Below are 15702 nucleotides of genomic sequence, written 5' to 3'. Positions count from 1 at the left end.
AACCGGGATTGGCTGACGGGCTGAGCCTTGCTTCTCCCCTCCTTGGGACACCTTGGGTGAGACTTAAACTAAGCGCTTTTCTTGGGAATAGTTATTCCCTAACGTTTATAGCCAGGCTATATTATTTATAACCTTTTCACCCGTTGTATATTTGCACGTGCTTCCTTGCAGGCAGTCACTATCACCGGAAATCAAAAAAACCTCTATACCTGTTGCACAAATAAAACTGCACTGTTTCAGTAGCCAGTTGTCACAGTTTCTCACTGAACGCAACCAAACGCGGCCTTGCCAGTTCATGAGAGTGACTGGACTGAAGGTGCAGACTGCTATTAGTGTATCCAGAATCGTGGGAGTTTAATATAAATATTAAACGCGACTGGACTGGTAGTGGTAAATTGGACATCACTCAGAATTTAAACCTAGCTGCACCTAGCCTCTCACTTCGGTGAAGAGAGTTAGAACGCAAGGGGGTTTATTTTCTGCCAAATTAACACGACAGAATTGGACCAGGCTACCAAGGGAAATGGTGGAGTCCTCATCCCTGGAGGTGTTCAACGAATGTGCAGACATGGCACTTCTGGAAGTGGTTTGGAAGGTATGGTGCTGAACAGTTGACGGTTGGACTTGATGAACTTAGAGGCCTTTTCCAACCTTTATGATTCTATGATGAAGTGGAGCAGTCCATGTGAGCTGCACAGAAGGACAGAAGAGACCAGTACAGCTGATCTTCAAGGACAGCGTCTTTCAAGTACGAGACTGTTCATGCCAACAGTCATGACAACAAGCAGAGCTGTCAGGAGAGAAGCTTGGAAACTCACAGGGAAGGTCCACAGAGAAAAGGAAACATACAAGAGGTGGATGCAAGGAGGGACTCAGAAATACAGTTAGATTTAGGAAAGGCAGAGCTGCCATAGTGCTGACACTTGCAAAGGAGTTCAAGGGCACAATGATGAACTGTTTCGACTTCCGCAACAGTTTAAGAAGAAATGGAGACAATGTGTGGCTACTGCTGAATGTAGTAAGAGTAGGTGTAGGTAGCTGTCAGATTCTCTTGGGCTTTGTCCTCACCAACAAGGACTCCTGGTTCCATGTGCCTAACAGGCAGAACCCCAGGCAGAATCCAGCAGTTGGTGCAGATCAAGTCAGGGGTTGCTCAGGTAACGTCACAGAATCACAGAATCACAGAATCACAGAATGGTAGGGGTTGGAAGGGACCTCTGTGGGTCATCTAGTCCAACCCTCCTGCTGAAGCAGGGTCACCTACAGTAGGCTGCAGAGGACCTTGTCCAGGCAGGTCTTGAATATCTCCAGAGAAGGAGACTCCACAACCTCCCTGGGCAGCCTGTTCCAGTGCTCCATCACCCTCAGGGTGAAGAAGTTCTTCCTCATGTTCAGATGGAACTTCCTCTGCTTCAGTTTGTGCCCATTGCCCTTTGTTCTGTCACTGGGCACCACTGAAAAGAGTTTGGAGCTTTCCTCCTGACACCCAACTTTCAGATATTTAGAAGAATTTATAAGGTCCTCTCTCAGCCTTCTCTTCTTCAGGCTGAACAAACCCATCTCCCTCAGCGTCTCCTCGTAGGAGAGATGCTCTAGTACCTTCATCATCCTCATAGCCCTCCTCTGGACTCTCTCCAATAGCTCCTCATCTTTTCTGAAGCGGGGAGCACAGAACTGGACACAGTACTCCAGATGGGGCCTCACCCGGGCAGTGTAGAGGGGAAGGAGAACCTCCCTCGACCTGCTGGCCACACTCTTCTTGATACACCCCAGGATCCCATTTGCCTTCTTGGCAGCCAGGGGACACTGCTGGCTCATGGTTAACCTGTCGTCCACCAGGACACCCAGGTCCCTCTCCGCAGAGCTGCTCTCCAGCAGGTCAGCCCCAGCCTGTACTGATGATATGGTTGTTCCTCCCCAGGTGCAGAACGCTGCACTTGCCCTTGTTGAACCTCATCAGGTTCCTGTCTGCCCAACTCTCCACCTTGTCCAGGTCACGCTGAATGGCAGCACAGACTTCTGGTGTATCCACCACTCCTCCCAGTTTGGTGTCATGAGCAAACTTGCTGAGGGTACATTCTAACTCTTCATCCAGGTCATTGATGAAGAAGTTGAACAAGACTGGGCCCATTACTGACCCCTGGGGGACACAACTACTTACAGGCCTCCAACTAGACTCAGCGCCGCTGATGACAACCCTCTGAGTTCTGCCATTCAGCCAGTTCTCAATCCACCTCACCGACCACTCATCCAGCCCACACTTCCTGAGTTTCCCTAGGAAGATTTTATGGGAGACTGTGTCAAAAGCCTTGCTGAAGTCGAGGTAGACAACATCCATGGCTCTCCCTTCGTCTACCCAGCCAGTCATGCATGATAGAAAGCTATCAGATTGGTCAAGCATGATCTCCCCTTGGTGAATCCATGTTGACTACTCCTGATAACCTTCTTTTCCTTCACTTGCTTGATGATGAGCTCTAGAATGAGCTGCTCCATCATCCTTCCCAGGATGGACGTGAGTCTGACCAGCCTGTAGTTCCCTGGATCCTTCTTCTTTTTGAAAATTGGAGTGCCACGGGCTTTTCTCCAGTCCTCGGGCACCTCTCCTGTCCTAAAGGACTCATCAAAGATGATGGAGAGTGGCTCAGCAATGACATCCGCCAGCTCCCTCAGCACTCGTGGGTGCATTCCATCGGGGCCCATGGATTTGTGGACATCCAGATTGGTTAAGTGATCCCTCACACAGTCCTCCTCAACCAAGGGAAAGTTATCCTCTCTGTGGGCTACCTCTCTTGCCTCCAGGGCCTGGGGTTCCTGAGGGCCTGCCTTGGCACTGAAGACTGAAGCAAAGAAGACATTCAGTAGCTCTGCCTTCTCTGCATCCTCCATCACCAGGACACCCGCCTCATTCAGCAGCGACCCCACATTGTCCATAGTCTTCCTTTTTCTGCTGATGTATTTGAAGAAGCCCTTCTTGTTGTTTTTGACATTCCTTGCCAGCTTCAATTCCAGGTGAGCTTTGGCCTTCCTCGTTGCATCCCTGCATGCTCTGACCACATTCCTGTACTCCTCTCAAGTAGCTCCTCCCTCTTTCCACATTCCATGGACCTTTCTCTTCCACCTGATCTCCACTAGAAGCTCCTTGCTCATCCATGCAGGTCTTCTGTCTCCTTTTCTAGATTTCTTTCTCAGGGGTATGCACCGCTCCTGAGCATAGAGGAAGTGATTTTTAAACAAGTGACCAGCACTCTTGGACCCCCCTGCCTTCGAGAGCCCTGTCCCACGGGATTCCTCCCAGTAGCTCCTTGAAGAGGCCATAGATAACTCCCTTGAAGTCCAAGGTTTTGTTGCTATTTATCACCCTGCTTCCTCTATACAGGATCCTGAAGTTCACCATTTCATGGTCACTGCAGCCGAGGCTACCTCCAGCCTTCACATCCTCAACCAGTCCCTCCTTGTTCGTTACTACAAGGTCCAGCAGAGCACACTTCCTTGTTGGTTCCTCCACCACTTGCATCACAATGTTATCATTGATGCTCTGTAAGACTATATATGGAGTACATATATATGGAGTTCCTCTAGAAGAGGGACAACTGGTTGAGTTAACTTGTGTGCGTGTGGGTGAGAGGAGGAGTCAGTAAGGGTGACAGCACCTTGGCAGTTCTAAACTACTACATCAGGGATAGCAGGCATAAGAAGTCTCCTGACAGCAACCCAAGGAAGTCTCCAGGTCATCGAGCAGGTTCCTAAGGGGACTATAATTCCCCTGGCATTCACTGTCCAGGCAAAGTAACAGAGTGCCAATAGCCTGTACCCTGGGATAGCTTCTTAGCAGAGCTGCCAGCTGGGCTAAGAAGGGTGATAGTCACCTGGACCTGGTCCTGACCAGCAAGGGAGAGCTGCTCAGGGATGTGATCATCAGTGTCAGCCCTGGCTGTCATGGCCATGAAATAGTGTGGTCCCAAGTTCAAAGGGCAATGAGGAAGACCAGCAGCAGAACACAGGCCAGGGGAACCCAAAGCAGAAGACTTTGATGTACTTGGGAGACGGATACTAGTGGTGCCATGCGACGCAGCTCTGACGGGTGAAAGAGCACGGGAATTTTTATAGGCCTTAGAAAACAACCTCCACAAAGGACAAGAATGATCTCTCCCAATACCCATGATGAGGAGCAGCCATCTCAGGATTCTGCTTGTCTGAATCGACTGATCTCCAGGACAAATAGGCAGGATGCATGAAGTGGAAGCTGGGGAAGCATCAAAGGAGGAATTTGGAAACCTTGTCCCAGAACGTAGAGATGATGCCAAAGACAAAGTTCATGTAATCTTGATACTTGCAGCAAGATGACCTTGAGTACAATCAGTCTGGTAAGCAGAAATTTTACATTTACGGGTATCAAGCTGATACGGCTTAATCATTATTAGCAGAAGAACAGACCAGGATAACATGGTCCTACTGCTGAACTTTCTGAGAGTAGGAGCAGACAGGGTAGAGCAACAGGCTGCCCAGTGGAGTGGTTGAGTCACCATTCCTGGAGCTGATTAAAAGACGTGTATACAGGGTGCTTAGGGACATGGTTTAGTGATGGACATTGCAGTGCTGGGTTTAGAGTTGAACTCGATGGTCTTACAGGTCTTTTCCAACCTGACTGATTCTATGATTCTACTTATGGGCATCTTTGCATCTGTCTTCTCCCAGACCTTGATGGCTGGCCGCATGACTATGGAGGTGAACAAGCAGCAGTGGATGGGGCTCAAGTCAGGGGTTAATTGAGCAAACTCAGCCTTTAACAGCCCATGGGAACAGAGGGGAATCCTCCAAGGATGGGGAACGTGCAAGCCAATTTCATAGCGAGGTCACTCAACATCATTTTAGAAAGGTCAAAGACCAGGGTAAGTCCCTGATGACTGGCTAAAAATGTCTCCAGCTATCTTCCAACACAGCCCAATGGATTTGAGGAGAACAAAAGGCTGTTTACCCTCATATTGGAGAGGATTGTGTCCCAGAGCATGTTCCCTTGAATGACATTTCTGGACAGATGAAAGGGAAAGCAACTGGGAACAGCCAGCATGGATTTATCCAGGGTGGACCATGACAGACCAACCTCTCTGCCTTATAGGATGAAAGGGCTGGATTTCTGGGTGAGGGCTGACCAGTGGGTGTCCGTTATTATATTGCTGTATTCAGGACATTTGGACGGATGGATGGATGGATGGATGGATAGGTGGATGGATGGATGGATGGATAAGGACATGGACATGAACTGGGATAGACGGTAAGGCTCGGAGGGACCTGAAAAATGGGTCACACTGTGCCTGGAGGCCTGTAACAAGGAGGCACTGCAGATGTTTGCAACTTGAATGCACACCTCAGCTTGGGAGATAAGGATTCCCCCTGCTGCATGTCACTGAGCCAGTCCATCCCTACAAGTCTAGATGTCACAGACTTTACTTAAAGATGTTCCTGTAACCGAAATACACTGGGATTAGTGCAGAACTGGCTATTCAATATCAAGCATTTCATTCACTTGGTCTCTTTGCTTTGACATTTTTTCACTTTGACAACACTCCTGAAGTCTCTCCAATTAACCACATGAGAATAGAAGCCTAAAGGCAAATTATGCCCAGGCTTGGCTCCTTAGTGTGTTTTGCAAGTCAACAAGCCCTCTGGTGCTGACTTCCTGAACTACAGATCCTTAAAGACGGACCAAGCCACTGGAGAAGTCAAAGCCAGAAGCAAACCTCCGGGTTTCGCGGGTGTTAACAGGCCCTGCTGAAGTCCATCACTGAAGAGATGTTGCAGGGAATGGTCAGAGAAGGTTCCTGTTGCTGGAGGCTGGTGAAGCAGGAAGTCAGAGACACTTGGTACAGGAAGAAATTGAAATGTGGAGCTCACTGTGAAAGCCCTTGATGTGCTTCACCAAGAAGGATAGCCAAGCCCTGACCCGCATCCCCCCTGGGAATCTGTATCCTTTGCCTGATGGGCTGCTCAGGGATATTCCTGGGAGCAATGTGATGTGGGAGTGTGGGATGCCAAGTGCAGCTCAGCGGTAGGACACGTCCCAGGCTCTCTGAAGGGTGGGTGAGTAGGCTATGAGGCACTGAAGCTATATGGACCTGATGTCCTCTCGTGGGTCTCAGTGGAAGAGACAGAAGCCATAGCTGAGAGGACAAGGGCCTCAGTTCTGTTGGGGCGTCAAAGCCCCACCAAGACCCATGCCATGGCTCACCACAGCTACACTGTCCTGTGCCTGCTTCCTTGCTTCCAACGCAAAGCTGTGGTTCTCTGAGGATTTGCTGATGTGAGTCCCCCACATCCCATCCTGTTTCTTTCAAAGCCTTGCTAATGCTCTTTTGTCACTGCAGATTTCCAAGCCCCAGACATGGTAGAATCCTCTGTCAGCTCCACATCCCAGCACTGAACTGCAAACCCTTTTCTCTGATGCTTCATAATCAAAATTCAACCTGAAACTCAACTGCTTCAGCATGAATCCCCCTGATCTTTCATTTTTTCTTCCTGCCTTTTTGAACACTCACTGCCACACCTACACTGCTCTCTCCCTGAACAACCGTGGGTCTCACAAACCCTTCCTCTTACGTCGCAGTGATGGATCCTCACCCCAGGAGGACTATGCAACCTCCAGGCTCATGGTCATTTCCTGAGGTCCATCCAAGAGTGGGGAGGAAAGGAAGAAAAGAACAAGGTCGTGTCATCGGGCGTTACTGAGCACATTCACCTCCAGCAGTGGGCGTATCCCATCTGCCAGGCTGAGCCACACACACCAGACGAAACTTTCCTATATCATCCCTAATTTGCACAGGAGGGCGTCTACCTTCCTGCCATCATCCCAGGAAAACCCTGTTCCTCCTCCTCACCTACAGACATCAACAGCTTTCCATTGCTGGTTTCAGACAAGGTTGTAAGGATTTACTAAAGCCAACAGCCATCTCCTTCTTTCTCACGGACATCCCTTGACCCTCTGTCCCAGACCTACACAGGGCCAATCAGTGCTCCTCAGGGCCACTTATTCTTCAGAAGAGGCCCTGCATGTTTTGGATCCTCTGGGTGCTATTTATAATTTTCCTCACTGCCTCCAGAGCTCATGGTGAGCTTTCTTGACCCGTAACAGAGCCTTTTTCACCATCTCCTATAAAATGGTTGTCTTTTTATGATTGTCCGTACGAAAAGACTAGTCACAGAAAAGTGACAAATACATTGAAGCAGATGCTGAGTGCAGTGCCAGTAAGAACCAGGTGAGCTACCCTCATGCCTGTGGCTTCCTGGCAAGGAGTCTGTCCTGAGAAGGAGATCCAGCCTGGGCCACTCTCTAGAGAGGGAAACCAGCAGTGTCCATGCCAGCTGGGGACACAAGGGGTGACCTTAGCAAGACCGTCCTTCATCTGAACAGATATCCTGCAGATATTTATACTTAGGCAAATAAACTTTTTTTTCATTTTCATTTCTTTTTTCCATAGATATTGATATTCTTAGAGAAATCACATGAACACCTGAAGGACTACTGAGGGGATGCTGCCTTGGTGGTCCTCCAGTGAACTGGCTCCAGTTTGTCAGTGCCTCACTGTCATTGCAAGGAGCTTTAAACCTGGGGAAGCATTCTGGATGTCATTTCAAAAGTGTTGAGCAAAAAAGGATATTCACTTCCCCTGGCTGTGGTCTTGCTTGTAGAACCCAGGATGCTCATAGCCTGTGCCACAGAGCTTCAACCCACCCACGCAGGACCTGGACTCTGTTGCTGCAGCCAATAATTTCCCTGCTCACTCCTTGGGCCTTTCTAGAAGATGTAGGCAAGGTTTGCTTTTTGCTTGCTTCAGTCATGGTGACCTTCCAAAACGTATCAGAGCAGCTTTGCTATAACATTGGCCTGGTCTCTCAAACTCATTGGATTCTTCCTGTCTGGTTCTATGAACTACTAAGGGCTGAGTTTACCTACATAGCCCCTGACTTGATATCCATTCACACCTGTTTTTTTTCCTGGGATTCTGTCTCTTAAGCACAAGGACCTGGGAGACCATGGTAGTGAAGACAAAGGCCAAGAGCATAGAGAGTACATCTGGCCAATCTATATCTACTCTTACTAATTCCAGCAGTGGCCACGCATTTTCTACATTTCTTTTTAAACTGTTCCTGAAGTACCAGCAGCTCATTGTCATGCCCTTCAACTTCTGCTTTAGTGCCAACCCTAAGGCAGCTGACCCAAAAACTAACAGTATTTCTGAATTCTTCCTTTGTTTCAAGTCCTTGCATCCATCTCCTACCTGCTTGACTTATTGTATGGAGAGTCCTCATGAGTTTGCTATTTTGCCAAAATGCTTTCCTCAGATGTCTGCTTCTTTTCCAGAGTGTTGGTATGGACAGTCTCATACTTGAAAGATGCTTTCCTTCAGGACCAGCTGTACTGAACTCTGCTGCCCTTCTCATTGTCATGGGACCCCTATTAAAAGTCCCCTTAATAGGCTAAAGTCTGCTCCTATGTGGTCTGGCATCTTCTGTTCTCCTTCCTTATTCCCCTCGGGAGGTGAGACCTTGCTATTTCATGGTCATGACAGTCAAGGCTGATTCTGGTTTTCACATCCATGACCAGCTCTTCCTTCTTTGCTAGAAACAGACTCACGCATGTGACACATTAGTTGGCACATCTGGCAGCTGTGCTATGAATATCTGTGTCCTCAGCTGTTTCCAAGACCCTCCAGAAACCTCCAGGATTATTTGCATGCTGTTTTGGTCTCCTTCCATGTAATGCCACAGCTATTCAAGTCCCCAAGAGGAATCTGGGGGGATTGAGCTGGAAAAAGCACTGAGTTGCCTAAGTAAGATTATGTCTCTGTCCGTGTCACTACTGCAGGTTCTTTAGCTGCCATTCTGATTTCACCCTGACCAACCTTACCTCCGACCCTCACCCAAAAAGTCTCACCCAATTTCTTCATCCCATAGAGGAGTTCCATGCGTATAAGCAGCTCCTTCACACTGAGGTCACTTCTCTCCTGATCTTTCTGGCCTCTGTCTCTTTACCATCTATTACCCACTCATCCCAACAGTCCAGTCATGTGAGCTGTCCCAACAGGCCTCAGCTGTAATTTCCTTCAAAGTAGAATGAAGAGATGGCACGCAGGGCTCCAGATCCTCCTGTCTGTGCCCCAGGCTGAGAGCATCGGTGCATGTCTGGCCTGTTACGTACTTCAGCTGTGACAGTTTTGGGCTGAGAGAAGACCTGCAATGGGGAAACCTACTACCAAGCACCCAGTAACCCAAATGTGCAAAAGGCTTTGCTTCAGAGCAGAGACAGGCTGGAGTGGATGGCAGATGGCAATGTAAAGAAGAAATGAGATGCCCACAAAGAGAGCAAACCCTGCTCTTCCCAAGGCTGCAGAGAAACAGAGCTGGGCTCTGCATACCAAGCAGGAGCAGGTGTTGCGGCGGCATCAAGGACTCGACCAATATGATCCATAACAGTCAACTTTATTAGCAAAGAATCTGGATTATATAGACAGCACTCAGTTTTGATTAGTCACTATACATAAACACTCGGTACAATACTCAGCTATGATTGGTCAGTATACGTAAAAACATCTATCAATAAAACACCCCGGTTACATAAGCAATACTCGAACTATGATTGGTCAGTAATCATAGAATGACTTTACCTGCAGCTGGCCTGAGAAAGGTTTGTTTTCCCACAGTCGGCCTGAGAAAGGCCTTGAGGCCTGTGCTGCTTGAAGCCTGTGCTACTACAAACCGATCGAGTCCTTATTCAGAGTGTCTGGGTTGCTCACAGTATGTCCCTGTTCTTCCAGAAACCCTACACAGAAAAGTGTCCCAAGCACAAACGCTCTGCGGCACAGCCATTGGTTTCTCTTTTAACCGTTTCTGAAGTACTCAACACTCATTGTGGTTCCCTGGAATTGCCTTACAGGTTTAGACTGGTTTGTCATTTGGACTGTCCCTGTGCTTGGAGGGTGCTGTCCTTGAAGGCCAGCTGTACCAACCTCTGCCACCACACCTTGGCAATTGATTCCGACAGTGCCACAGCTCTGTCTCTGACATGAACGGCTCCAGCTCATCCTGTCTGTGCCTCTGGCTGAGGGCATTGCTGCACATTTGGGCTGAAACACAGATGCTGTCCAACCAGGCATGCTCATATTTGGCAAAAGAAAACCTGGTACCAAGGGTCCAAGACCCCATGTGTGTAAAGGTTTAGTTTCAGAGCAGAGACATGGCATGGACAGAAGAGAGCTGAATGTGTTTCTAGCCCTAAGAATACAAACCCAATATCAAATGCCTAAATTCACTCAAGTGAAGTCATCCCCCTCTAGCTTGGAAGAAGAGATATTTCAATGTCACCTTTCTGTTGCCCTGCTTAAATAGGAGAGAGAAAAAGTCATTCTCATGCCCAGCTCCTTTTCTCGTGGCGTAATGACTCTGCTGGTAGTAAGATTCTCTACCCAGCTGAGAGAGGGAAAATCAGTTATTCCTTCAGGCTGTTTCACAGCAGGTTCCCCTGGAGACCAAAAAACACTTTGAGGGAGTCCAAAGGGAGCAGAGAGAGAGATGTATTGTGCTGGTCCTCTGCTGCTGAGCTGGGCTGGGCTCCTAGGGTGGAGGCAGTTCATGACAAGCGGGCAGTGCTGCAGAGAGACAGCTCTGCCCAGGAGAAGCTCCTCTGCAAAGCCCAGCAGGGCTGAGGACACTGCCTGCAGGCACCGAGGGGAGAGCAGTGAGGCAGAGGCAGGTTATAGGCAGTCGGGAGTGAGAAGACCTTGAGCTGAGACCTCTCTAGGGGAGAGCTCTTCACAGCCCTCTACACGGTAAGTCACTGCATGCAGATCAATGCAGCTCATGTTCCTGAAGGCGTCTCCAAAAGCTGGCACACCCTACAGACTGTGAAACCTGTCAGGAGGACTCTCACAGTGACTCCAGAGTAGAGGAGGAGGCTGTGCTCCTGAGCAGGGCTTCCCTGCTGCACCATCAGAGGGACAGGACATGACTGCTGCCTTCTCCTGGGGAAGGCTGTAGGGCTGTGAAGATGGGTGTTCAGCCAGTGGTGCCCAGGGCTGTCCTTCAGAGCAGGGTCCCTGCACCCCAGGGGCTGTGTGCTGAGGCAGGGAATCTTCTCCCTGCCAAGGTCAGCACTCAGCCTGCCCAGGGAGCTCCCCATGGCATTGCAGGCAGAAGCTGCGGGTGGAAGGATTGACCCCTGGCAGAGCAGGGTCCTTCAGCTGTGGAGAGGGTGCTGCATGGGTCAGGGCTGCTCACAGAGCCAGCTCATGCCCAGGTCATTTCCAAAGGGACTTTCCACGAGTACGTTCAGCGCAGGGCTATCCTACATGAATCTGTGCTTTCTTGAATCTGCGCTTCCACTTTTCTCTGGCTCAGCTTGGTGGCAATGGGAACCCAGGTGTGCAGGCCACAGCAGGGGCTGGTGTGCAGAGCTGGGTAAGTTTTCCTGAGTGCCCACCGGTGTCTCATCTGCCCTTGCTGAGATGCTCTTGGAATTGCTGTCAGGGTCTCTGGGAATGGGAGTTTCAGCTGCAGAGTTGGGCAGAGACCCTGTGAGTCCTCCTATGCAGGTGTGTCCACAGCAGTGAGGTGTGCCAGCTTTCCTCTAACCTGTGAAGCTCTGGGCAACGCAGTCTGTGAGGCCTGCAAATAAGCTGACTCTCCTTTAATAAGTTGCCATGGTTAGTACCCTTTGCTATCTCCTTGGAGTGTCCATCCAAGTGGCATGCAACTTCGGGGGGACACTATGACCCATGTGAGTCCTTGGCTTGAAGTGGGGTGCTGAGATTTTGAAAAAGGGTGAGACATTTAATGGTCTGCAGTACATCCCTCTGCTCTCAGCAGTGTCTGGTTGCTTTTCAGGGTAACATGACAGTGTAATCACCCTCGATCTTAGAAAGTCCAGGGCAGCTGGGAAGAAGACAGAGGGACAGACCAGCTCCCCTTTCGATACCTGAAATCCTTTTACTGGTAGGACTTGCTATGTTCTCCCTTAATGCAGCAGAAAATGTTTTTCAACTGCCTCTTGCCATCCCTGTTCCTTAGCAACCATTGCTGCAGAGCAGGGCTGACTCCTCAGCACCCAGCAGGCAGCACCCCTGCTCATCACGGCACACTCAGCCAGCACAGACCAGAGCTCCAGCCACGGAGCTGAAGGCAGGTCTGCTAGAAAAGGAAAATAATATGACCTGTATCTCTGGGGGTGGGTCTAGGAGAAAGGGCTTTGACTTTTCTCAGAGAATTCTTCCCTAACTTGTCACTGTCTCTTTCTTTTCCGACAGTGCTCCATGCCGTGTAGAAGCAAATGTCCAACAGCAGCTCCATCACTGAATTCCTCCTCCTGGCATTCGCAGACACACGGGAGCTGCAGCTCTTGACCTTCTGGCTCTTCCTGGGCATCTACCTGGCTGCCCTCCTGGGCAACGGCCTCATCATCACTGCCATTGCCTGTGACCACCGCCTCCACAACCCCATGTACTTTTTCCTGCTCAACCTCGCCCTCCTTGACTTGGGCTGCATCTCCACCACTGTCCCAAAAACCATGGCCAATTCCCTGTGGGATATTAGGGCTATCTCCTACATGGGATGTGCTGCCCAGGCCTTTTTCTTTCTCTTCTTTATCTCCTCTGAATATTCTCTCCTCACTGTCATGGCCTATGACCGCTACATTGCCATCTGCAAACCCCTGCACTACGGGACCCTCCTGGGCAGCAGAGCTTGTGTCCACATGGCAGCAGCTGCCTGGGGCGGTGGGTTCCTCAATTCTCTTCTGCATTCTGCGAATACATTTTCAGTCCCTCTCTGCCATGGCAATATTGTGGACCAGTTCTTCTGTGAACTTCCCCAGATCATCAAGCTTTCCTGCTCAGACTCAGACTACCTCAGGGAAGCTGGCCATACTGTGTTTAGTGCCTGTTTAGGTTTTGGTTGTTTTGTTTTCATTGTGCTGTCCTATGTGGAGATCTTCAGGGCCGTGCTGAGGATCCCCTCTGAGCAGGGAAGGCACAAAGCCTTTTCCACTTGCCTCTCTCACCTGGCCGTGGTCTCCCTGTTTCTCAGCACTGGCATTTTTGCCCATCTGAAGCCTCCCTCCACATCTTCCCCATCTCTGGATCTGTGTGTGGCGGTCCTGTACTCGGTTCTGCCTCCAGCAGTGAACCCCCTCATCTACAGCATGAGGAACCAGGAGCTTAAGGACGCACTGAAGAAGCTGATTCAGTCAATTATCCCTCTGCAGAAATAAGCTGCTCTTGTTTTTTCAGAAGTGATTTTCTAATTCATCTCTGAAACATTCTATGAATTGAGCATTTTATCTGGGACAATCCTATTTGTCCAGGAATGTCTGCATCTACTCAGCTTCTCCAGAGGCACGAACCCAGCCTGTCTGACCAAGAGGACTTTGTAGATTGCTCTGGCAGGACGGTACAGCTGGTTTGCTTTATTGCATCTCTGTAATAAAAGAGGATTTTCTCAGTATCAGTGTCTGGGTGTTGGGCTCCTCTTCCAAAGCTGAGATCAGGAACAGGATGAAGTAATTTCCCCTATGAGCGCACTGCTGTGCTTTGCTTCTCCATTGGTTCAACATAGTTGTGCATGGGGCGATGTGTTAGGGACTGAGCCTGTGCAGATCCTTCACATGTGGGTGGCCCATTGCCAATGGAAATGATGGGTGATCCACAGGAATCTGCCTGGGACCGTGTCCCTCTGTCTTTCAGGAACCACTGGCCTACAGGAAGCACTGTCACCTCAGGGCAATGCCCAAGATGACATCCCTGGACATGAGCAGAGCTAATTCTGCTTGCACCAGTTTGGTCAGGTTTTTCTCTTACTGGTGTAGCAGGAGCTGCCTGGGGAACCTTCAGGGCAGGAGCCTTGTGCTCGGGAGAGGGACTGGTACAGAGGGGCTGCCAGCATAGAAGCACAGAGTCATAGAATCATAGAATCGTGAAGGTTGGAAAAGACCTCTAAGAGCATAAAGGCTAACCGTTATCCCAACACCACCATGCCTGCTAAACCATGTCCTGAAGTGCCACATCCACATGTTTTTTGAACCCCTGCACAGATGGTGACTCCACCACTGTCCTGGGCAACTTGTTCCAATGCCCGACCTCTCTTTCAATAAAGAAACTTTTCCTAATATCCACTCATGATGCAATCTGAGGCCATTGACACAACTTGAGGCCACTAGGCAATAAGATTCTCTTTGAGACAAGGCCAGCAGACACAGGGAGACGACGGCCTCTGTCTCCTCATGCCGTGGCTGGTGCCAGCCCTGGGACTGATGGGGAGCCTGAGACTCCTCTCTGTTCCTCAGGACCTGCTGTGCCCATCCGAGGGGCAGTGGCTGTGGGGTGAGTACCCAGAGCTCTGCAGCACTCTGTGCTGGACACTACTATGGTGCCAGCCTGACTGGGCTGCTCTGCTGGGCTGGAGATGGGGCAGTGGAGATGGGGAGAGCTGGAGAGGAGCTCGACTGGGCTGTAAAGTGTCTGCTAAACACCAGTGTAAAACTTGTACTGCATGAACATGCAGGGTGAGCACTCGCACCAGGGACTTGTGGTGCAGAACCAGGGCTTGCACAATGGGGTCAAATGCCATGGGATGCCATTCTGTGCTTTCCATTTCATGGACAAACTGGGAAGGCGGCCAAGGACCTTTGTCAACCCCCCAGCCTCTCTCAGCAGCTATTTCCAGCACTGGCTGCTCACTTCATGTTTATGAGTAAGTCTTGTTGCAAAGTCACCTCCAGCCTCCTGGTGGGCTCAGGGGCAGCATGGGGGGAAGAGCCAGCCCTGCCCAGCCTCTCTCCTGGCCAATGCCTCATCAGACCCCAGAGAAGGGCAGTCTGTAAAGCCCCACATGGGACATAGCTGAGACTGGGAAAGGTTCAGGTACAGGGGGAGGTTGCAGAAGCTAAATTGTGGGGTGTGTCTTGTTGGGGTTATGGGGAAACATTGCACCTCACCCCTCAAGTGCTGTGTTCAGTTTTGGGCCCCTCACTACAAGAAGGACATTGAGGTGCTAGACCATGTCCAGAGAAGGGCAACGAGACTGGTGAAGGGTCTACAGAACAAGTCTTATTAGGAGTGGCTGAGGGAACTGGGATTTTTTTTAATCTGGAGAAGAGGAGGCTGAGGCGAGACCTTATCATTTTCTAAAAATACCGGAAAGGCGTTCAGGTCCCTCTAATGCAGACCACAAGCTCACAGGAGTGGGGATGTTCTTGTGCCAGTTAAGTGTGCATAAAATAGGCACCAGCATGAGAGCTCCTTGTCTCAGCTCCCACGCTGATTAATGGAGATGAAGGGAAGGAGTGGGCTGTTCAGACAAAATGCCTGGACACATCTGAGGTGTCAGCAGTGGGTGAAGATCTGTGCAGGCAGCTGCAAAGTCAAATGGAGCAGTTCACAGAGACAGGGCAGGATCTTGGGGCACCCTCTTGGAGACTGTTGGGTATTTTATTTGGCCAACTGAAATGACAGCTGCTGCCCAAATTCAAGGAAACTGAACCTGTCCCCACTCATTATGTCCAGGGCAGCCCATAGAGTTATTCCTCTGAACAACTGCAGTCATGTGCCAGTGGGAGAGCTCGGGCTCTCTCTCTCCTCCACCAGTTGTATGTACGAGGTTTCGACTGACTGCATTGGCAGGCCCTTCATGTTCATCCCCACATCACCTCATAGAATTTAG

General features: G+C 50.0%; 1 protein-coding gene across 1 annotated transcript; it reads left to right on the top strand.

The window, feature by feature from the left end:
* The first annotated feature begins 12247 nt into the window (after positions 1 to 12247).
* LOC142365077 (olfactory receptor 14J1-like) lies at positions 12248 to 13255 on the top strand. The gene has a single exon (XM_075445522.1). It carries the CDS (start codon positions 12317 to 12319, stop codon positions 13253 to 13255), a length of 939 nt encoding a protein of 312 aa, XP_075301637.1. The 5' UTR covers positions 12248 to 12316.
* The last annotated feature ends 2447 nt before the right edge of the window (positions 13256 to 15702 follow it).

Source organism: Opisthocomus hoazin, chromosome 31, assembly GCF_030867145.1.
Source record: "Opisthocomus hoazin isolate bOpiHoa1 chromosome 31, bOpiHoa1.hap1, whole genome shotgun sequence".
Classification (NCBI taxonomy): domain Eukaryota; kingdom Metazoa; phylum Chordata; class Aves; order Opisthocomiformes; family Opisthocomidae; genus Opisthocomus; species Opisthocomus hoazin.
Note: the sequence above shows the minus strand (reverse complement) of the source record. Positions and strands in the feature narration are given on the sequence as shown.